At 38.7% G+C, this 24827-nt stretch overlaps 1 protein-coding gene across 5 annotated transcripts in view; it reads left to right on the plus strand.

Annotated features, from left to right (window-relative positions):
• SPAG9 (sperm associated antigen 9) overlaps positions 1-24827 on the plus strand; it is a 171028-nt gene that overhangs the window by 73538 nt on the left and 72663 nt on the right. For 3 of the 5 annotated variants that reach the window (XM_006889278.1, XM_006889277.1, XM_006889276.1), the window contains exons 4-5: positions 4823-4917; positions 10601-10751. In XM_006889278.1, coding sequence (XP_006889340.1) covers positions 4823-4917; positions 10601-10751 — 246 coding nt within the window. Of the gene's footprint in view, positions 1-4822; positions 4918-5416; positions 5792-10600; positions 10752-24827 lie in introns of those variants that run through there. The other 2 variants (XM_006889279.1, XM_006889280.1) reach the window with 2 other exon arrangements.

Genomic DNA, 24827 nt, shown 5'->3' on the forward strand with positions numbered 1-24827 from the left:
GTAAAACTTCATCTCACATACTTTGGGCATGGCCAGGAGGGACCAGTCCTTAGCTAAAGACATCATGCTTGGAATGGTAGAGGGTCAGCGCAGGAGTGGAAGACTCATGATGAGATGGATTGACACAGTGACTGTGGCAATAATAACTAAAGATTACTAAACTATAGTGCTTCTGGCTCAGGAGAGGGCAGGGTTCAGAGCCGTCGTCGTTCATAGGGTCACTATGAGTCATAGTAGACTCGATGGCATGTAACATACTTTGGTATGTTAAATTCAAAGATGTGTCAGGTGTATATATATATATTTATTTTTTTTTTCTTGAAAAAGTGACTATGGTGAAATTGCATTTTTTCTCATTTTTAAAAAATAAAAGTGTTACTGAAAGGGGGGGAAAATCCTCTGATTTCTTCATTTCAAATGAAAGGATACAATGATTTTTCTGTTTGTATTCCTTCAGAAAAGGAAAGACCAGAAATGAAAAAAGATTTCAGGAAAATCCAAAGTGCCAAGTCAGTGAGCTATACTCATCCCCCAATCAAGGCAGATGTCACAGGCAGCAGAATCTCAGCTCTGACTCCCTCGGGCCACTTCCATCTCTACACTGACTTGAAACAAATAAACTATTCCTGTCAAGATGATTCTGACTCATAGTGACCCCAGAGGACAGAGTAGAACGGCCCCATCAGGTTTACTCAAGCAGTAATCTTTACAAAGTCCACAAGAGGAACTAGTGTGGTTGAACTGCATGCCCTTTGATAAGCAACCATGTGCATAATTACTGTGGCACAGGGCTCCTTATACCCTGATCGATGATGGTTCCAATTTAACAGTGACCCTTTAGAGTTGGGTGGAAACCACCAGGCTTCCAAGACTGTAAATCACACCAGCAGCAGATTGCCTCATCTTTCTCTTGATAAACAGCAACTAGTGGGTTTGAAGCTGAAGCTTTTCGGTTAGCAGCCCAAGGCCTTACCCCCTACACCACAAGGGCTTTTTCTGCCCTTATTAACAGAACTTCAGAACTAACTGGGTCCTTGGAGGCTCCCTTGCACAGGCATAGATTTCATATCTTTTCCTGTCAGAGCTATTGGTGGATTTGAACTATCACAGAGGATAGGCCACCTGGTTAGCTCCCTTCTGTAACCCGTAGCTGACCCTTTAGAAGACTTTCAGAGACAGTAAATTACATGCGAGGAGATTGCCCATCTTTCTCCCCCAGAGCAGCTAGTGACCTATACCAGGTGCTTTTGGGAGAGCTGCTCCTTTCCACCAGGCCACCCGAGCTCCCTTCCAGGCTCCTTTTTTTTACTTTGCCTCAGGGAAGATTTAGTTATGTAACACAGTAATAGGATTGCTTTGAAATGTGGGTCTGTTTTACTGTAGCCCACATTTTTTTTTTCTGTTTATACATCTGTTCTTGAAAGTCAATTAATAATTATAAATATCTATCTATCTAATGCCAGAAAGAACTAGGTGCCCTTTAAAGGCAAACTCTGGAAATCCTTAGGGAAAGAAAATGAAAAGGACTTCACATTAACCTTTTCATTGTTAACTTCTAAAGAAGCCAGTGTATTTTTTACAGGCACAGAAAAGTTGCTTACATTGAACTTCTGCAAACACATTGTTGCCTAAGGGAGAGTTCCTACAACTCTTAGGACTTTGTGTAATATGAATAACTCTTTTCTAATTAAATGCAAAATTTTGCCCACGTTACTAAATTTCCTTCAGACTTGCCTTAAAGAGGGGAGCAGAGCCAGTAGAAATGTTATGAGCTTGTGAAGGACTCAGGCCACCTGTGCCCACCCCTTTGATACTAATCAAAGAAGTGGACTCCCCAATATCCTGCAACCTCGGGTGGGTCCCAAGTCAAAGATTTTGTAGCCTGAACTCTAGAATGGCTTCAGGTTTTCTGCGTTAGACTCAAACATTTTTTTCCTGTGCCTTTTAGCCTTATGATATCTTAACAGCTTTTAGGATGGTGACTTTACAGATACAGTTATGCAATTTTGGGGACCATATGCAGGAAGATTCAAGGCCAGTATGGTCATCCCTGTGGCTACTTTTCTCCCAAGTCTCGCCACTACCCTGTTTTCTCTTGCAGTCAAAGAGGACAGTCATCTTCTGATGTTGAGGTGTCTCTGAGGGTAGAAGAGTTGGGACCTGCCCAAAGCTAGGACTTCCTAGACAGTGTGCTTGGGATTTTCTTAATGGACTTCAGCTGATTGTTAGTAGTTAATCCCTACATGTGTGTGAGTTAATGTTCACACATACATGAGAAGAATAAACAGCATCTGAGGCCAAGAGGGATGGGCCAGAGGACCAATGGTAGATTTCCCCCTTTTCCATCTGGTTGCACTGATCCTGTCCCCACTAACTTTTTTTAAAATAGAGTCACACCGTGAAGCCTTATTGTTGAAATATCACTGTTTATATATATGCTGTGTATTTCCCTCCCCCTGTTTTTGTGCATTTATAGAATATAGTGCATAATATTTTCTTTCAGTTGCAGAAAATGCTTTAGGGTATGGTGTTTTCTTGTGGGTGTGTGGAAGAAAGGACAGTGGGTTCATTGCTGACCTAAGGGGTGACCACTGGACAGATAGTGCAGGGCCCTACATGGCTAACTGCCCAGATGACTGAGTCAGGCAGCCGGAGTTCTAGCAGCAAAGCTAACTAACTGTGACACAATTAAAACCATTAATCGTTAATTAGCTGGTCAGCTTGGGCAAGTTATTTAAACTTTGTAAACTGGCATTTATCCGTAAAATTGTGATATTGTTGTGTGGAGAGAATGAAATGGTTGACGCTGGCACTGGTTCTCACTGCTCAGTAAACGTTAAGTGCATTTTGTTGTTGCTCTTCCATGAAGTGTTAATTTAATTGTGCCTGAACCAATTTCTTTATAGAGACTATTAAGGGACATCAGAGTAGAATACATGCAATTACTTGGGATTACTTATTTATTTAGATAAGTTTAGAAGTCAACATTTTGTACTCTTTTTTTTCCTTTCCTCCCCCTAATCTTTTTAATTTAAATACTAGAGTTCAGTATTTAATACTATTTGGGGGAGCTGTTTGGAGAGAATTGATTATATCTTTGCTTTTTTGGTAATTTTGGGGTTTTTTTATATTGAAATAGAATAAGTAGATTAATAACTATAAAAGCAATCCATAGAAGAGGTTTCTGTTTTCTTTATATGTGAATGTGTAACAGCTTATATTCTTCCATTTGGGCTGCTTAGTTCTGTATGATTATTATCTCCGGCGTATGAGTCAGTGTAAGGTTTTTAAAACCTTTTGAGAATTTAAACTGTGTCTTTCAAGCTCAGCAATTACCTTGCTGTACTCATTGTAGCCAAACTTCCCTATAGGGTTTCTCTGGCTGTAAACCTTTGTAGAAGCAGACTGCCCCATTTTTCTTCTGGGTTTGAGCTCTGACAGACTTTGTTTAAACACAAGTGTTTAACCACTCCTGAAAGAAGGCAGTAAATAATTTCTGATTAGCTTACATAAAGACAAAAGTGGGATTTTTTGAGAACTGTCCTTTTACTAGTGGTAAAATGTATGTTTAAAATAAAACAAATGGAAATTCAGAAGAAAAATGTTTTAGCATATATCCATGGGATTAATTTTCTTTTGCTGTATACATTTCTTATTTGGACTTTTCTTAATTAGGGAACAGTCTGATTAATTTATCTTCAGATTAGTAATATGCAAATGCATTATTACATACTGTAACAGTTTCAATAATTAAAAGACTATTCCCAAGAATAACATCAGCCTCCTCTAGTCTACTCTTAATATTCCTTTGAAAAACTAACATACCTTCTGATATTTTTTAAATTTTTTTTTTCTTGTTATGTTAGTACCTACAAAGGCTTTTATGATTGAAAATTGTTTGCGTTTTAAATGTCTTAATTCGAGATTTGGGGAGCTCTGGTTGCATTGCTAATGACCCAGAGGCTGCGCTCCCCTGGTGGTTTGAATCCACCTGGTCCATGGGAGGGAGTAAAGGCCTCTGGAGGATCAGCTGTGAATTGGAACCGAGTTGAAGGCAATGAGAGAGAGAAAACCGAGTTGAAGGCAATGAGAGAGAGAATTCCAGATTTAGGTTTCTTAGAAGTACAGTTGTAGATTATCAAGAATTAAGTAAAACCTAATTACTTAGAGTTTATTGACAGTTTGCATTTTATTTCCATCTTCTGTCATATGGTTCTTTAAAACTAAAAATCAAAGTTTTCTGATTTTATCACTTGTCCTAATTAAGTAATGACACAAGCGAATTAGCAGTAAAACAGAGGAGAAAATATTTTCTTTCAGCTAAATCTACAGATAGACAAAATTAACATCTTGGTATTAAGTTAAATCACTATACAGTAAATCATTATTTCTTATCCTGCTAATGCTATGAAAAATCAAAGAAATCACCACTTGAAGATATGCTTTCTTCTCAAGTTTCACATTACTTTGTTGTGTGAATGAATTTCTTAAATAACATCTTATTTTTAACCAGTGATTTCTCATCCTCTTTTCGGTGTTTATATCTTGATTTCTTTTATAATTTACTAGCATCAGATATAATGGGGAAAAAACATTTTTGTATACTAAACGAGATTATGGTTACTTTTGCTGGTGTCAGCGTCCCTAAATGGAAGCATGTGCATACTACTTTGCCATGAAAAACAATCATTGGTATTCTTTAAATGTGGTATTGGGTAGTGTGATAAATAACATTATTTAGAAGTGTGTCACTTGTTGTCATACTGTTTTCATTTCAGGTATTAGTCTTACATTTTGTATACTTTTTTTTTCTTTAAAACAGATGATCCATAATTATATGGAACACTTAGAAAGAACAAAACTTCATCAGCTCTCAGGGAGTGATCAACTAGAATCCACAGCTCATAACAGAATTAGGTAAGTTTTACTGTGTATTATGCCTTGAGAACAAGTGCAATAAATCTGTGTATTTCTGGTTTTCTCTGTTCTTTAATCCTGCAACAATAGTAAGGCTTATTCACAAAGCTCTGTGCCAGGGTTGGAATGTTAACAGGAGAGAATAACATAGATAAGTATAAACAGCCTTTGCTATTAAAAAGGTAAGCCAAGAGACATGCCCTGGTAGCAGCATATTGAGGCATTTGTCTGTCTCTCATATTTGAGAAAAATTATGTTTAAATTTTTCTGATTTGTAGGAATTCTGAAGTCTTTTTTTTTCTTTTCTCCTCTACACAATTGGTTTAAAGCCCTTTTTGTTACAGAGAGGCGAGTTTGAAAGGGTTCAAGCTAGCTGTCTGTTTGATGTAGGAGTGTGAATAAATTATGTAGATCTCCAAGCATTGTAGCCAATGAGCTAAGCCCTGACTGTTAGTGGCCGCGAACGGAGTTCATAGGCTGCCTGGCTCTCTGGGTTGCTGCATAAATGCTGGGAGCAGCCTCTCCATGGTTCTGAGGCGGGCAGTGGGGTGACGTCATTGCTCGGGCGCTGCTGCAGGATGGAGTGGAAAGCTGCTGCTGATGGCATTGTTTTTGTGGCAGCAGCTGAATGACAGATCCTCACTACAAAGCTATCCCTGTGGCCCCTGTGTAGGCCTCCTGGTCCGGGTGGTTCACCATGCCAGCGCAGCGCCATGAGTCCTGGATGCATGCTGCTGTTTGTGTTTGGCTTTGTTGGCGGGGCGGTGGTCATTAACTCGGCTATCTTAGTGTCTCTCTCGGTTTTGCTGCTTGTGCACTTTTCTATTTCTACCGGTGTGCCAGCGCTGACGCAGAATCTACCAAGGATACTCAGGTACTCCAGTTTGTCTTGGAAGCCCCCGCGTTAGTTGCTTTTTCTTAGATTGTTAGCTCCACTGTCGGCTTTGTAACCATTTCTGTTGCAGATTGAAACAATGGAAAATGGCCTGAAGCTTTCTGTTCTTATTTATAGTCATTTACAGACCATCACCTAGGGATGCAGCTTTGCCTTTGGAAACCACCAACCAAAGAAAAGGATATTTATAATGTACTTGTTGTACACAAGTACAAGGTCAATGTGGTCTTTCCCAAACAGAGTGTTCCAAGAGTTAGGGGGAAAGCAAGAGCAGAAGAGTAGGTCTAAGTTTATAAAACCTCTGCATTTCGCTTCTGAGCTTCTGGGGGCAGGTATCTTTTATGCTAGGACTTAGAGTTGTTGAGGAAGAGCCCTCAGGTTCATTTTGTTCCAGTTATGTTTTGATTAATGGAGATTCAGGCATTATTTTTGTTGGTTTTAGTAGAAGCCCATGGAAAGGGACTTAATTTAAATATGTACCTCCTAAAACAAATCTATTTTGAAACGAAGGAACATAAACCATTTAAGACAAGGAATGTGTTCCCCTCCCCCTCATTTTTTTACACATCAAAGTTGTGAAAGCGTTTCAAAGCCTATTCACTATTGTTTTGTCAGATACTGTTCTTTCTTTTCTTTGTAGACTTGAGTGACAAATGTGGGAGCCGTCATTAATCTCTGGGGCTTTACTGCTGCTTGTTCTAGTTGGCATTCTATTAAGACCGTCTTCTACATTTTAGAAGTTTGAAATGAATCAAAATTAAAATTATCTTTCAGGGTGCTGTTGTATGCGTGGTTTTTTGTTGTGTGTACGTGGTTTTAAATGAGGAGTACACATTTTTCTAATTAAATGGTTACCTAGAAATAAATATCCAGATCCTGATAGTGGATTTAGATAAATCAACAAGAATTAAAGCAGTAAATTCTCTGTGTGTTCCTTATGCTTTGATTAGTTCAACAAGAATTTAAGATTCAGAAATTAAATTTAATCTTAATCTGTAGTCTGGAACCAGAGACTTGGTATTCTTTTATATGTTTCCACATTTATAAAAATTTAGGCCAGTCTTAGTGTATATATTTTAGTACCTAAAAGAGTTTACGTGACTTGTAGGCTTCTAAGAAATGAAAAGTGAACTCAAAACTGGAGAGAGCATAAAATAAAGTTTATGTTAGAGGGCTGTCTTGACTTTAGGCTCCACTTGAGAGGCTGTGCAGTGCTGTGCCAAGCAGTGCCCTGCAGTGGGTCCCAGCTTAGGGTAGGGGGCTGGACTGCCAGGGTGCAAATGCTCTGCCACGTGCACAGACCTGTGGCACATTGCCTAATCTCTCTGTGCCTGTTTCCTCAGCTGAAGGTATTTACCCCATTGGGTGGTTATAAACTCAAGTAAGATGATGATTTAGTATTATATTAGTTGCAAGATAAATAGTAAATTACAAAAGTAAATAGCTTGTTAGTTATTTATTTGTACCCATTATTTTTATTAGCAAAGCTGTTTTAACTCGAGCTATTTTATCTATGAACTAACATAATTGAATTTTTAAAGTTTCTCGACACAGAATTTGCCATTGAACTGACTGAATAAAGATACCAAAATCTTCAATACTAAGATTAAATATTGAAGAAGTAGATAGTACGTTTCTATGGAAAGCACATTGGGCTTCCAGTTGGACAAACCTGGCTTTGAATTCCATCTCTGCCAATCGCTAAAGTCTTCCAGTATTGCTTTATCTAATCTGTACACTGGAAAGTAATCCAATAACCTGAAGCTGATGTAAAGGTAATGAGAGAATATAAGGAAATCATCTGTTTAGTGCCTGCTGTATGGTGGATGTTCAATAAATGTAGCCTAGGTTAAACCTTTATTTATGTAAAACCACCTTTTCTAGTGAAAAGAAGCTGTGGTGGCCTGTTTTGTAAAGTGCCAGGCTTCAACTGAAGAGTCGATAGTTCAAATCAATCTGCTCTGCTCAGCGGGAGAAGTGGGAAGTCTCTTCTGCTGGGACTTAAGGCCTTGGAAACACAGTGCAGGTCACTCTAAGTCAGACTTGACTAGATGCCAGTGGGCTTGTTTGGGGGTTTCTTGTTTTGTTAAACAGAGCAAAAAAGTGGTTTCAAACACTTTTTTTCGAAGTTATTCATACACGTAAACTGGCATTTATTTAAATAACCATGTCAAAAGTGTGTGTGTGGAAATAAAACCATTTTTTTTTAAAATCAGAGAATGCCAGTAAGGATTCCTTCGTAATAATAGCTTTGTTCCTATACCACAATAGCAGATTAAAACATGTGAAATTTAAGTACTTTTTTTGTAGTATATTCTTTGGTTACTCGTCATCTGAGAGCTGGACGTCTCTGATGAAAAGTCCCTTCCCTGTACAGCAGTATTTGAATGACTGATAAAAACACTAGAAAGAGGCTTTCTTTGTATTTGTGTTTTGGCTGTGGTTAATTTATAACGGTGGAGAGTAAAACTTGGATCTACAGCAGGACCCACCCTCTCCAATAGTCTAAAACTCTAAACTTTTTAGGTTAAATGATATGTGTGAAAATGAATATGTTGCTTGCCTATAGGAAAATCTGTATTTTAACTCTATTTCTGTTAGTAGTGTGATGGATTCTCTGGAGGAAAGTCTATGTTACCTTTATGATTGTCTTTGCAATTTTGGGTCAGAATTTTTATTCCCAGTTACTGTTTTCTTAAGACAGAAACATGTATTTTCTTTAAAAAATGTTAGCTTGAGGAAAGGGAGGGTGAGGGAGGAAAATGTACAATGAATGAATGAATGAAAATCTAACTCTTTTGGTAAGTTTTTATTAAAATGCTTAAACCTTTATGTTTTTAATTTTCAGCATATATTCCATCAAAATTAAGGGATCAAAATCTGGTTGCCAAATTTTTGGCAGTTGACATGGGGGAATCCAGTCACTAATTTCATTCACCACAATTTGAAGAATGAAAGGGCATGTTGAAAAGATAAGGGCAATCATTTTAAGAAATATCAAATTCTATCTTATGTAGTATTAAGTATTCATTATATATACTATCTTATCCAATCAGGATATAAATATTGTCTCTTTTATACGTGGACTCATGAAAACTTTGTTGCTGACCAGCATTTGGGAATAGCTTTATGAAACAGAATAGCTGACTAGTCACTTTAGTTTTCTAACTTTTTGTAATTTATTCTGACAGTTTATAGTCATAAATTTAGATTAGATGTTAAAGTTTACCCACTTATTGTGCTGTCCTACCCACTTTTGATTTTTCTTTCCAAATCAAATAGGGTAAAGCACTCCCAAGTGTGAAATGATAAATAACTCTAAATAATGATAAACATTAACTCTTGAGATAATAATTTTCTCTGATAGGGAAAAGCCTGGTTTTCAGGGGTGTGTGTGTGTGTGTGTGTGTAGAACTCTTAAAAAATCTCTCAACCCTTCTGCTTCACCTAATCTTTAAGAATGCATTCCAAGTGTTTAATAAGCTTTTCTGATTGTTAGAAATTGAAGAGTACGTCTTTGTATTATGTGAGGGCAGTTTTTTAAAAGTGGCTTAAGTCTCTTTGGTATCAAAATGAGCTTACAGAATAAAAGGCTTATTTTATTTAGCAAAATGGAATATTTCCCCCACTTTTCTGTATAACCTCAATGTTTCTGTTTGTGCTTATATTCTCAGCAGTAGAGGATTATGGGTTCCAGGGGGCTGCAAACTTTTAGTGTACATTCATTTCTTTCCACTTTGCACAGATGGGAGTTAATGACCCAAAGTGACCTGTTGGTAGGCCCATTTTCAATCTTGAAAAAACCTTTTGACTTGGAATCTTCTGTGCATCAACAATGGATGTGTTTTTGGATGAAATTCCATTATTATTAAAATGGTAACTCTGGTGCATTGCAATTTCCCACAAAGCAATGGAAATTCTGCACTTTTTCATAAAACAAACTCCCCCCCCAAGAAAAAACAAAACAAAACAAAAAACAACCAAAACTGTTTTGTTTCCATTTGGAAAAAAGGTGACAGGTTTATTTCTGTGTCTGGAAGGATCATATATGATGGCTATATAGAAAAACCTTTTTTCTTTACTTTGGGGAGGGGGATGGAAATCTTTCAAGTTCTTCTTACTATTTAATTAGTAGTCTGGTGTTAATAGTATGTGATTTTCTTATAGGCAGGAAAAACCTCCCTTGACGAGGCATGGTTAACAGTGAATGGTGTGGGAATTCAGGAAATCTAAAAGCACATGTTGGCATCACTTCCAAAACAGGAGGCATGTGTGGGTTGCAGGTTTGCTTTGGCCTGACATGGTGGCAAAGAATTGTACTGCCAGTGCAAAGGTACACCAACAGAATCCACTGACTATTCTACAGGAGAAAGATGGGCAAGCCTCCTCTCAGACCATTTACTCTCTCTGAAAACCTATTAGAGGATCAGCTGTGGGTCAGTTCTTCTTCAATCGTACACAACAACCACCTGAGCTCCAGTGAAAATTCAGCAGCTCTTTTCAGTGTGAAACTAGACTGCAGCCTGAGTCTTGGGCAAGAAACTCATCAATAATTGATAAGATTTCCTAAACCATGGACTACACCTTTCTCGGTTGATTCCTTATAACTAATTTTAAAAACTCCTGAAATTCTTTCCCTTTGTCTATTTCCTATGTCTGTTCGTATGTCTATTGGTTCAGGTCATCAGGCAATATTCTTTAAAGGGTGATTCTAAAGCATTGTCAGTCTAGGCATGGCCAAGGGTGCAAAAAAAAGAAAGCATGATTAATTTTCCTGTCTCCCAATAGAAAAGAACGACCTATATCATTAGGGATTTTTCCATTGCCTGCTGGAGATGGTTTGCTTACACCTGACACTCAGAAAGGAGGTGAGACCCCGGGATCAGAACAATGGAAGTTTCAGGAATTAAGTCAACCACGTTCTCATACCAGCCTAAAGGTAAGATTTATATTCTGACTTTCAATTTATTATGTTGGGTTTTTCCTCCCTGTTCTTTCTGTTGTGCTTTAGATGAAATTACACAGAACAGGTTGGCCTTTCGTTATGTAATTTGCACATAGAGTGTTTCAATGACATTGGTTGCATTCCTTACAGTATGTTAGTGCTCTCCCCAGGTCAACCCTGGGTTCCACCTTTTTTTTAGGGCTGAACTTTCTACTACTTCCTTCCTTCTCATTTTGCTTTTGCGTACATGTTGTCCTTTTGATCTCATATAACTGTTCTAAGGACATATTCCTCTTGAGTATTACTGTTTGTCTTATAGGCCTGTATATTACTTGGCTGGAAGGTGGTCTTTGGGAATACCTTTGGTCTAAGATCAGAAAGGTGTTTACAGGGCCCAAAGCTAAAGGTTTCCTTCAGCTGTTGTGCAGTTAGTAATGCTACTCTTTTTTGGTGAATTTGATTTCTGTATTTTTCTCTTGTCCTATCTACGACACCTCTAGGAGCTAGGTACATCTAGTTAGGCTGTCTGGAATGTATAAGCTGTAGTTTGTGTGGTCCCTTGGTCCTCTGGTCTGTCTCCCTTGGGTTCCCTCTGCTTCTTTGTTCCAGATAAATACAGTTCAGCAGCTGTCTCTTTAATGGTCACTCTGGAACATTTAGGACTTGGACATTACTCAGCAGAGTTGGGTGCTCACAGCATTATATTTACATTGTTGCTCCCTAAGTCCATGGTTCTTTACCTTTGAGCATAAGAGCTTAGTCTTGTAAGATACTTAATTATATCCAAGAAGTTCCACAACTGTGTCCTTTGTGTATGCTGTACATGTGTTAATATACATGTAGCTCTACAATTATTTATGTGGGACTATAGTGTCCCATATGAACTGAAGCTCAACATCAGTAAAACAAAGATTGTCAACCACTGAGCCAATTGACTACAACATGATAGTTGGTGAAGAGATTGAGATTGTTAACAATTTTAGTTTACTTGGTTCCACAGTCAACACTGTTGACACCAGTAGTCAGGAAATTTAAAAAAAAAAAAAACCTCAAAAAAAACTAATTGCATTGGGAAAATCTGCTGTCATCACCTCTCCAAAGTACTGAAGAGCAACAATGTCCATCTAGATACTAAGGTAGACCTATTCCAGACTGACGTCTTTGTAATTACTTGCTGTAATCATCAGAAGGCTGGACAGTGAATAGGATGACAGAAGAAGAATTGAAATGTGGTCCTGGAGAAGAGTATTGAACATACCATGGGCTGCCACAATAATAGATCTTTCCTGGAGAAGGTGAAACCAAGCTACTTTTTGGAGGCAAGAATTTTGAAGCTCTGTCTCACACACTTTGGGCATGTTATCATGAGGGACCAGTCCTTGGAGAAGGACAGCACAAGAGAGGAAGACCCAGCATAAAATGGATTGACACAGTAACTGAGATAATGGGGGGTAGGTGTGTCTGAAACACTGAGACTTGCTCAGGATGGGGCAGGATTCAGAGCTATTGTGTAGAGTCATAGGGCAAGGTTCAGAGCTATTGTGCATAGGGTCACTATGAGTAGCAGGTACTCAAAGGCGCATAACAACCTACAACCATTTATCTGCAGTTGAGTTTGCTCCCTTATCCCCTCCCATACATCTTGAGTGTTCCTGTCTACATTGTATCAATATTAAACTCTTATTTGTTGATAATATTGTTGCAGAGCTGTCTGTAACCCACTGCCATTGAGGATTGTCTGACTCATAGTAGTTTGCCTGTAAGACAGACAGCCCTTTATTCTTCTGTTCTCCAGTGTCATGTGCTCTCACTGATGCGCAGGTTACAAATGTCTTAGCTCAAATTAAAGTCCTGACCAATTAAAATGTAAGTAGTTTGTGTGAATTTTAGTTTGTAAAACTGACTTATTATAACAAATGAGGTCTTTTTAGAGTATTTTAGAATTCAATTTCAAGTTCTAGAGTAGGAGAAATGTCAAATATTGTTACTTCATGACTCGTACTAATGATCAAAAGGGATTGGTAGTTGATCTAGATTGTATAATGTGAATTTAGTATGTTGTTGTTGGGATTAAGTACCCTCGAGTCGTAGGCGACTCTTAGTGACCCTATGAACGAAAGACCTGATCACTTGTATAACTTTGATCATTTGTCCAAGTTTGTAGGGTTTCCAGAGGCAAGCCATTTCGGAAGTAGATGCCACTCCTGCTTCCAAGCTTGTTTTAATCAGAGAGCTCCACCAAACGCTGCCCACCATGGGTAGCCATTACCGCATTTGGCACATCAGTATCACAGTGTTTAGCATCACAGCAACCACGAAGTTACCTCTATACAGCAGTGCACAGACCAGTGCTATACCACTTAGAAGAATGTTTGACAAAAATCAATTTAAGCAGCCCTCGGGCCCTAATGGGTTTTTAAATAGGAGGCCTTAGCACATCGCTTCGCTTCCCTTAGCGAATCAACATTCCACCCTACTGCTCACCAATCCCAGCCAACAGCTTCTGTAGAACCAGCTCCTGTAGATGACTTTCAGACTTGTTTCCAGTACCATACAATAGAGCAACCTAATTATATTTTTTACACTTGAAAATCACTGCCACCTGAAGTCCCTTGGTTCATTCCTTGTTGAAACCATCACCACTTAGTCAAGCTCCACTTAAAAAAATTTAAAAAACACTATTCCTTCATAAAATAATAACCTAAAGTACATTATATCTACCTGAAAGACTAGTGTCAGTTTGTTGTAAATTGTACTCTTGACCAAAACGTTGTTATTAAATAATAAACATAACCAGTAAAAAGGGAGGTCTGGTAGCCTAGTGGCTCGAAGCTGCGCTGTAATCCCAAAGGTAAACGGTTTGAGGCCCACAGCTCCTGTGCTATTAACTGCCTCTGAAAACCCAACAGAGAGTCTGCTATGAGTTGGTTCTGACTCTGTGGTACCTAACAACTAATCAGTAATATATTCCAAGAATGACAATAAATTAATTAATACATAATTTAAATATTTAAAGTTATATAAGGAATTGTGCTCCCAACGCAGAGGCACTCGGTTTGAATTCATCAACTACTCCAAGAAGAAGTATGGGCAATCTCCTCTCAGGCACTATATTTCCTCTGAAAACCCACTAGAGGATCAGCTGTGAGTCAGTTCTGACTTGATAGTCAACAGCAACAACAACATAAAATGTAATATTTAGAAACAGGATATTTATTATTAAAGTCTTACTATAGCATCTGTCATAAAATCTTTAAAAGGCCATTTGTAATGAATACAAATGAATACTTTTATCTCCATTTCCTAATTTCTTTTTCTCCATTGTATTTATCATAGGCTGAGTACTCATATGTAGCTCTTAATGCTGCCTCCAAAACATTGCCATTTATTTCTTTATCTAAGATATGAGTCCCATGTAGCTTATTTGTTGCCATGTCCTTAGTGCTTAGAATGATACTAACCATACAGCAGATACTTAGAATATTTTTAATGAATGAGTGTATGGTTTAGGTGTTCAAAAGACTCATTTAAAATAATAGAAATGGTCTGTCTCTTAGCTTTAGGTGGTAGATATATTGGAGTCATCCCATTGAACTTTCAAATGTATTCAAAGAGGTAAGCAGTAAATAAATATTTGATGACTTTTCTCCCACAGAGAAAGTATTTTTAACATCATGGCTGACCTGGCCTTTTCCCTTCTCTTTTCCTGGATGCCCAGTTTATTTGGAGCTCATCATGTAGCTCCTCAGTATCAGATCACAATGATGCCACTAGAAGACTCTTTCTTTCCTCCTACGGCCACATTTGCTGGGTTTAGCCTGCCAGTAGGTTTAGAAGATCTTCCCAAATAGTCAACCTTCAGTCGCCTACTTGCTGTGCCCCAATTCCCAAAATGAAATTAAATGGAGGGATATTTTCAGTATACTCAAAATGGTAATTGTATTTTCTTCTGCTTCATTTATGATAAAAACATACACAACAAAACACTATGTTTTGTATAAAAAACAGTTTTGGTAACATTTTAATTATTATTAAAAAGTGCATCTTGAGAGAAGAATATTATGATTTCCTTGCTAATGACACATTATGACTGAACTTTACTAGAAAATATAAAACCAGTTAACAACCATCGGAAGAACATGGAAACAGCCCAGATGTCCAACCACAAATGAATGGATTGAGAAATTATGGTACATTCACACAATGGAATACTGTGCAGTACTCAGGAGCAATGATTTTATAAATTATTACCTAACTTGAGAGGGTCTGGAGAGCATTATGCTGAGTGAACTAACTCAGTCCCACAAGGATAAATATTGTATAAAATCATTATTGTAGAATGAGTATAAGGATCCAGAGGGGACGGGGGAAGCACAGAGGGATGAGAATATACAGGGGGAGGGGGGATTAAGCATGGGGTTCAACAATTTGATGGGTAGAGAGTGAGGGAAGTTGGAAGAATCTATTCTGGAAAACAATGTATTCAAATTATGTGAATAAGTACGATAATGAAAAAAAGGAATATATGACTAGAAATTATACATATGACAAAAAATAACAACAAAGAGTTAGTAGATTATTAATTGGTCTTAATTAAACATAGACACTTTTTCTGGTGTTGTAGTGAGTTTCCTATTGAACTGCTAACCGAAAGGTCGGTGATTCGAATCTGCCAGCAGCTCCATGAGAGAAAGATGTGCCATCTCCTCCTGTAATGATTTTGAGACTCATACCTGTTGGAGAATCACTGTGCCATAGATAGTAAATCGCAGGGGAGGACATTGTCCATCCTTATTCTACAGTGCAGCTGGTGGATTTGAACCATGTGTCTTAGAGACTCTCCCTCTCCTTCTCTTCCCTCTCTCATCCTTCTCTCTTGCCTCCCCCCTTCCTGTCTCCTCCCTCTCTCTTCCACAAGTAGGACAGAGCAAATCAGAGATCCCTGGTGACTTCCCCAAAGAGAGTCATTAGGTATAGGATATCAGAGCTTAAGCATGAGAGCAGGCAGTCTGGGATGGGAAAGTATAGCATGCACAGGGAAAGGGATATTAAATAAGATCAGGAGGAAGGGTCGTAGCAGAATGTAGAGAGTAGATGAGACTGCAGCCCTGGCTATCAATGTATAAGTAAGCTTTAGAATGGAAGGGGTTGCTAGCCAGCTGACTGCTAAGAGTATTCAATCAAGATTTATACTGAATTGGTAGGTATAGATGTGGGACAGAGTTGTAGGATCGATCACTGGAGTGAATGTAAATTGTGAAAGGAGGAAATAACAAATGGAGACTGCTCAAGAAAGCTGGAGAAGAGGAAATGCTTGAATTAGAGATGAGGTCTAGCAGAATAGAGGGAGAAGTATTCCTACAATAGGAAAGAGTGGAGTTGTTGATAATTTTAAAGAAAAGTTCAAGTGAAGGAGAAGTTGAAGGGAGAGGAATGAAGATAACTGATGCGTCAGAATCCCAGAGGATGGGAAGGGGCAAGGATTATACATCGCAACTGCAATTAAAAACTTCATTGATGAGATAAATTTTCATCTTTTTTTATTATAAACAAGCAGCATTAAATAATCTTGTGTATAATTTTGTTTATGTACTTATAATTCTCATAAGTAGCATTGGTGGATCAAAGTATAAATGTAGATTTTGATAGGTTTTAACAAGTTGTCTGCTGGGAATATTGTAGCAGTTTGTACTTGTTCTAGAAGTTTATAGCTTTACAATTTTAGGGTTTTACTATCCCACCGTCATGTCCAAATAGGAAAAGAGAGAAAAATGCTGTTTTACAGACTTATAAAAATGTCTCATCCGTATACTTTTCCTGCTATTTTCTAGGCCTTGGTTATTTAATTTGACTATAAAATAAGGGTTCAGTTAGGCAAAGATTTCTTGTTGTTATGTGCCGTCGAGTCACTTGCAATTCATAGTGACCCTATGTACAGCATCCCTAAACTCTGCTCTGTCCTGTGCCAATCGCACCATCTCTGATACACCCATCCTGATTACCCCAATCACTGAATCAGTCCACCGCATAGGGGGCCTTCCCCTTCTGCGCTGTCCCTCCACCCTACCAAGCATGATGTCCCTCTCCAAGGACCTGTCCCTCCTTGCAACATGTCCAAAGTATGTTAGACAGAGCCTTAGAATCCTTGCCTCCAAGGAGCAGCCCGGTTTGACCCTTTCCAGGATGAATCTGTTTGTTTTCCTAGCTGTCCATGGTACCCTCAATACTCTTCTCCAGCACCACAGCTCAAAGGCATCAATTCTCCTTCTGTCCTCCTTAGTCATTGGCCAACTCTCTGATGCATAACAAGTGATAGCAAAGACCATGGCCTGTATCAAATCGCATTTTAGTCTCCAAAGAGACACCATTGCTCTTCAGTACTTTGGAGAAGTCACTAACAGCAGACTTTCCCATGGCAATACGTCTTCTAATTTCTTGGCTACTGGTGCCGAGAGTGTTGACTGTGGAGCCAAGCAAACTGAAGCTGTGAACAATCTCAATCTCTTCACCATCCATCCTGATGCTGCCAATTGGTCCAGTGGTGAGAATCTTTGTCTTCTTGACATTGAGCCTCAATCCATATTGGAGGCTGCAGTCCTTGACCCTCTGCAGCAAGTGCTTCAGGTTCTCCTCAGTTTCAGCAAACAGGGTTGTATCATCTGCATATTGCAGATTGTTGATAGATCTTCCACCAATCTTGACCCCACATTTCTCCTCATAGAGCCCAGCCTCCTGGATAATCTGTTCTGCATACAGGTTGAAAAGGTATGGAGACAGGACACATCCCTGGCATACGCCCTTCCCAATTTTGATCCATGCAGTGTTTCCTTGCTCTGTTCTGATGACTGCCTCCTGGTCCAAGTATAGGTTTCTCATTAGCACGATCAAGTGTTCTGGGATTCCCATTCTTCTCAGAGTCAGCCACAGTTTATGATCCACACAGTCATATATACCTATATATACACCAGCCTGCCTGAAGACACATATATTAAAACCCGTGAGAAACAGAATTTGACAGGCTGGCTTTGGGGGCTTTTTTTGGAGGGGATAGATCTTATAAGATTTCATTTTTTACAAGGTTCAGTCTTATCATGTCATATCACTTGTTTCAATGGAAAAATATTTTATGTTTTCCTTTTCTGACATGTTTCTGCCTTATACAAGCTCTGACTTTAACTAGCTTTACTCTATAAGTTCGTATGTAGGCATACTCCAGAAAAGTGTGTGTGAGTATAGATATATTTATTTACTTTTCCCGTCTTTTAGATATCCTGTACAACCTGTAGCACTGAGTGAAGTTTTAACTAACTAAACAGCTGGTTTGGCACCTACTGTCTAAAAGTTTGAAGAGTTCTTTTAAAACCATCTGACTTGAAATACTTCAGCAAAGCTGCTGTGAGTAGCTCTTGTTCTCAGGCCTTGGTACATAAAACCAATGGCCAGCGTGTGGTGCATTCTTCCGGGGATGTGTCCAGCATACAGAATGGGAAATGCTTCAACAGAGCCAGCATTCTTGTTGAGAAGAATTTTCCATCCTCCTCCAGTGTGGTTAAGTTCTCAAAACTGTTCCTGTTTCTTTAGTTTTCCCATTCTTCACTATTAGTAGCACTTGAACTGTTTGTGTTGTTTTTTTTTAATTGTCTGTGGTTAAAAAATCCCTAGTATAAAATGCACAGGCAGTTTTAAAATGTAAATTATTTCAAGTCTTAACAATTTGTCTTTTATATTTTTATTTTGAAATTATTTTAGACTTAACAGAAATAAAGAGTTCCCATATACCCTTCTCCTGTCTTCCTCTGATGTAACATCTTAATAACCATCCTGCAGTTATCAAGACAAAGATCTTAAATTGGCAGACGACAGCCTTCAGTTATATCTCATCAGTTTTTTCCACTTTTAATGTTCTAATGCATTTACCTCCTTAGTCTCTCATGTATGACAATCTCTCATTCTTTCATGACCTGAGACTTTGAGCAGTCCTGGTCAGTTCTTTTGTTGAATGTTCCTCAGTTGATGTTTGATGACTTAGCATGACTCGTTTGAGATTCTGCCTTTTTAGCAGGGACTCAGTGGAAATGATGTGTCTTTCTTGAACGTATATAATTTTTGTCGTTACTGGTGAGAATATACGCAGCAGAACATACATCAGTTCTGTAATTTCCACACGTGCTGTTAAGTGGCAATGATTACTATTTCCAAATTTTCATCTGCCCCCTTAGTTTTCTGTGTGATCTTACAAGTTGTTATGAATTTGACCCCATATAGATAATTGTTATTTCTAAGTGCTTCCAAGTTGACTGAAAATCATTGTAACCCTGTGAATAACAGATCTGGCCCTTGTCTTAGCCTGCTCTATCACGTGTTTTCTGACATGCACAAGTCCGCTGCTTACGGTCACTGTGCCAGCCCATCTCGTTGAGGGGAAGCCCTTTTCCACTGACTCTCTACCTTTCCCAGCATGGTATCTTTTTTCGTGGACTCCTGATAACATAACCAAAGAATGTGAGACCAGGTTTCACCATCCTTACTTCCACGGAGCACCCTGGTTGCCTGTCCTCCAAGATAGATTTGATTGTTTGTTTGGTAGTCCCTCATAACATTTAATACTCTGGAGGGGGTGAGGGAAATGGGAAGGGTCTGGTGGGGATCTGAAAACACAGGGTAATTATGGACACGGCCCAGTGGTGATTAATTTTATAAAATATAATGCTTGGGAATGATTGTATGAAGCACAGTGTGAATGAAGAATACTGTGAAACACGATGTATATGAACTTTGTAAGCAAACTAACATAAATTTTAAAGAAAGGTTTGGTTTTTTTTTTAAAGCAGCATTGATTGTTTATCAATCATTTTAAAATGTTCCCACCATATAGATATATCTTTAAATGTTCAAAGAGATGCACTCTTCTTGTTATACTGAAATGAAATAAAAGTGCAAGGCTCAGATCTGTTCACAGGATCACTATATGTCATATTCCTTTTGATACACAGCACCACCAATTATTGTTATTGCCTTAACTGTTCTCAAGATACCAGATACTCAGTTTTAAAAACTCAATAATGCTACTCACTGAAATCCTTAAGAAAATAATTTCCTTCACAGTGGTTGCTAGATCTTTACTATAATGTATAATTAACTTCTTTCTCAAACATTTTGAAATAACAAAAATAAACTATAAATAAATCTTGCAGAAATTCAGCCTAATTCCATTTATCCAACTCTAAGGAATGAAATGAATGTACTTTGTATTGTTGTTGTTGGGTGCCATTGGGTTGAGTATGACTCGTAGCAATCCTGTGAGCAGCAGACCTGAACCCTCTTAGCCTGTGCCATCCTTATTTTTTTTTACCATCTCTGACATACTTGCATCTATTGCCACAGTCACTGTATCATTGCATCTCATTTTTCTTCCTCTCTTTCACTGACCCTCCACCTTTCCAAGCGTGATTTCCCTTTCCAAGAACTAGCTCTTCCTAATAACATGCCCAAGGTATAAGAGATGAAGTTTTACCATCTTTGCCTCCAAGCAGCACCCTGGTTGCACTTTCTCCAAAACCTACCTGTTTGTTCTTCAGACAGTTGATGGGATATTTAATACTCTCTTTCATACTACAACTCAGAGACAACAATTCTTCTGTCATCCTTATTCACTGTCCAGCTCTCAGATAACATAGCAAGTGATTGAAAAGACCATCGCTTAAATCAGGTCCTTTTGGTCTTTAAATGGAAATCATTGCTCCTCAGTAATTTGGAGATGTTCCTGACAGTCAACTTTCCCCAGTACAGTGTGTCTTCTGACCTCCTAACTGCTGGTACCAAGGGTGTTGATTGTGAGTCCAAGTAAGATGAAATTGTTGACAACTTCAGTCTTTTCTCCATCCTTCATGATGTTGCTTATTGATCCAGTGGTGAGGATTTTTGTCAAATGTTGAGATGCAGTCCACATTGACAGCTGTAGTCCTTGATCTTCTGCAGTAAGCACCTAAGGTCCTCCTTATTATGAGTTCATGTTTGACTCCACAGTACATAACAACAATTATTGATTACTTCTTAACTGTTTCCAGGGTATCAGCAGCATGATTAGAAAGACCTACGATACTATACACTTAAATATTTTGTATTAGACATTTGTGTTTAGTTGTGGGGGAAAAAGAAATGTAAACAGTGAAAATGACAGTATATAGTAGGGTGAATCCTTTAAGCTAGTTAACTATCTGTAGCTGTGTTTCTGCTTGCCTTGGCTAACATCTTTGACTCTGAAAGATCAGTTCATGTATCTGAGTTGCATGCACAATATTTCTCTTGTTTCAGATTATAACAGTTTTCTAGGGCTATTTATATGAACATAAATTTATTATCTATTTTAGAGACTAGAATACTTGAGATCAGGATGACAGCTATGTTGATTCCTTCTGAAGCTTTGAGAGAGAATCTGTTCTATCCTTCTTTACTTCTGATAGCATCATGCGTTTCTTGAATTTCAGCTGCAGCATCACATGGTCCTTCCACTGTCTACCTGAGTCTGTATAGTTCTCTCTCTCTCTTTTATTTTTAATAGCTTCTCTTTTATGAAGACACCAGGTATACAGTATTGGAACTCTCCCTGTTCCAGTGTGACCTCATGTTAACCTAACTGATAACATCTTCAAAGACTATTTAAAAAGAGGATCACATTCATAAGTATAGGGATTAGGATGTCAGTAGGCCTTTTTCTTTTTCCTGTGAGGGAAGATGTACAATGCCTAACCCAGATGAAGTCATTCTTTTGTAGGAAAACATTATGTATATTGGAGCATTTCTAAATTGTCCTTTGGTACAGGGAGTTCTGGCCTAATGGTAAGAAGCTGCCCTGCAGTCCCACAGGCACATAATGTGTGACTCCACCAGCTGCTCTGTGGGAGAAGGATGGACAGTCTCCTCCTCCTGTGTGATTAAACTGCCTCTGAAAATCTGCCAGAGAGTCAGCTGCGGGTCAGTTCCAACTCCACAGTGCACAACAGCAAAACAACACAGTTGTACATAATCGTCTTTTAAAGAAATAACTATGGAACAATGCCAGGTTAACACATGGACTATTTATTCTTTGCAGCATAAGAACATAGTGTTTTTGATGGCAAGAACCAAAGATCTTCTGGAAGGCTTATACGTTTGGTACTAACTCTGAAGACTTAATCTCTGGAGAGATATCTAAAACCTGCTATCTAAGCCAGAGAGCTAAGCGCACAGGGAAATGGCACAAGGAGCAGATGGTTTTCACTCACGGTGGCCCAAGTGAGGCGGACAGCAAGGCGCCTCATTTCTCAGTGGACCCTCAACACCTGCATAGGCGTGCCATTTCCTTGGAGCTATGGAGTACAGGACATACAGATACATACAGATCAGGCCTCTGCTTGTTTGTGAAGGTTCTCTGGGACATGCACAGTCTAGTAAAACAACAGTGCCTGGAAGACTTGAAGGGAATTATACAACAAGAAAATTTGTCTGCAAAGGAGACCTGATAGCAAGCTAAGTCTCAATGTTTGGCAGTCATACATGTTTTAGAAGAAAATAGCTCAACAATACCGAACTGTCAGAATAGATAGGTCTTCAGAGAAATGAAGTGGCATTAGTGAAAACATAGTCTCACACTTGACGTGGCAACTCACTGGTATAAAATTGGAATTGGGGGCCTCAGGAAGGCACAGATTGACTGTGAAATATGGCATGTAACTTCATTGAAACTTTTATATTAGGTAATTCAAGTCAGTGTTTCTAGTTTTCATTTAGATCCAAGTAAGAATTTTCCCTTGTTTAAGGGAGCTCTGGTGGCCTGGTAGCGAGAAGCTGCACTGCACTCTCAGAAGGATGCAGTTCGAATCCACCAGATTCTCTGCTGGAGAAGGAGGGACAATCTCCCCCTGTACCAGTCAGATCTGATTTGACGGTTGTTTTTGTTGTTAAGTGCTGTTGAGTCGGAGGTGACTCCTAGCGACCCTATGAACAAAAGACCTGGACACTTGTATAACTTTCATCCTTTCTCCAGGTTCATAGGGTTTCCAGAGGCAAGCTGTTGTGGAAGTGGATGCCACTCCTGCTTCCAAGCTTGTTTTAATCAGGGAGCTCCACCAAACACTGTCCACCATGGATAACCATTCTTGCATTAGACTCATCAGTGTCACAGTGTTTGGCTTCACAGCAACCACGAATTACCTCTGCACAGCAGATGGACAGACCAGGGTTATACGACCTAGAAGAATGTTTCATGGTACACACCCAAAAAATAATATAATTAAAAAAATAATTTTCCCTTGTTATACATTTTGTCAGATTATTATTGGCCAAAGTTATATATTTTCTCTGTTAGTAGGTTACCATTTTGGTTTCTCTCTCTTCATTTTATATTTAGTTTGAGGCATTCTTAGCAATTGAATTTCCTCACTTACTTCCTTGACGGTACAATATAAGGCTCTTGTGCCTCAGTCAAATGCTGTAGCAAGAACTTCTTGTCTAAGCGCTTTTCTGCTAATCTTAGGAACTCTGTGTCACCATTTCCTGGGAGACCGAGGAGAAACATCTAAAATACAATTCAGGACTTGTCCCTCTCCATCTCTCATGTTTTATCCTTGCGATCCAGTTGTCAAGAGTACAGCCCACGTAGTGAGCTATTTTAAACAACATTAAATATTTTCATGTGGTAAAAGCATAAAATGAGGATAAACTACAGATAAATGGATCCCTGTTATTGGGATAGCTTAGAACAAATTTAAAGGATTCCTAATTTTCTATGTAGACCCTATTGACCTCTCCTTTTAGCCTGAAACCTAGGGTTCCCTGTCATGCCTCAGTCCTTTACTTGTTTTAGATTGAACTCTCTCTTGGTTATATTTTATGTTTCCCTATTCATACACTTTTCCTGTCTTTCCCTCTGCAAGTTGTTATACTGTGAATTGTTGTCAGGGATACTAATTCTTTTTCTTTTTAAGAAAATAACTAGAGGAGCTCCAGGGACTTTTAGATCTCTTGTCTTGATGGGGTTAAGTATTTCTTGCTAAGTTATTGTTAAATGCCATATGAGTGCTGGCTGTGACTCATAGCCACACTGAACAACAGATCAAACCCATACCCTATCCTGTGCCATCCTCACAGTCTCTGCCATCTAGTTTAGGGTCTTCTTCTCTTTCCCTGACTCTCCATCTTTTCCCAGCATGACCCAGGACTGGCCAAATGACAAAATGCCAAAGGATGTGAGGTAGCGTTTGAGCATCCTGGCCTCTAAGGAGCACCTTGGTTGCCCTTCTTCCAGGATAAGTTGTTTGTTCTTTTGGGGGTTTGGAGACTCTTTGCCAACATCACTGTTCAGAGCCATTGATTCTTCTTTGATCTTCCTCATTCATGGTCTTAAATTTTACAGGGATACAGTAACTGGGGCAATGGGGTTTGGTGTGTTGGAGTCAGTGAGACTGGCTCAGGACAGGGTAAGTTTCAGAGCTGCTGTACATCGGGCTGCTATGAGTCACAGACGACTCGAAGGCACATAACAGACAGTAGTGGTTGGATACTATGGCTTGGGTTAGGTACACCCGCATCTTTAAACTGCCATCCTTGCTCTTGAGATGTAACACACTTTTTATTCTGACTGCTGCTGTCTTGGGTGTTGTGGATCTAAGTAAAAAGAAATCATTGAGACAGTCTATTTCTTTTGTTGTTCGTTAGCACTGTTCATAAGGAACTTAAAACTATTTCTTTTCATTACCTTTTAATTGTATTTATTTATTTGCTTTTAAAATGTTTTATATTCAGAACTTTCCAATCATCAGAATACATGTGTATGGTAAGATAAATATAAATTTACCCAGCTGATAAATGAACCAAAATAATAGAACACTTTTTAAAAATATTTTTTTCATTAATTTTAATGAAAATTTAGAGAGACTTTGGATTTCCATTCATTCATTGTTGCACTTTTCTCCCTGCCTATCACCACCACCCCCAAGTACACTCTTCTTTTTGAAAAGGAATAGAAAAATTCTTTCATTGTTTTACAAACCCTCCCCCCAGGTCCACTCCACTGTACAGCCTTCACTCTGG

This window comes from Elephantulus edwardii, unplaced genomic scaffold, assembly GCF_000299155.1.
Source record: "Elephantulus edwardii isolate Elephantulus edwardi_28Jun2011 unplaced genomic scaffold, EleEdw1.0 scaffold00077, whole genome shotgun sequence".
Classification (NCBI taxonomy): domain Eukaryota; kingdom Metazoa; phylum Chordata; class Mammalia; order Macroscelidea; family Macroscelididae; genus Elephantulus; species Elephantulus edwardii.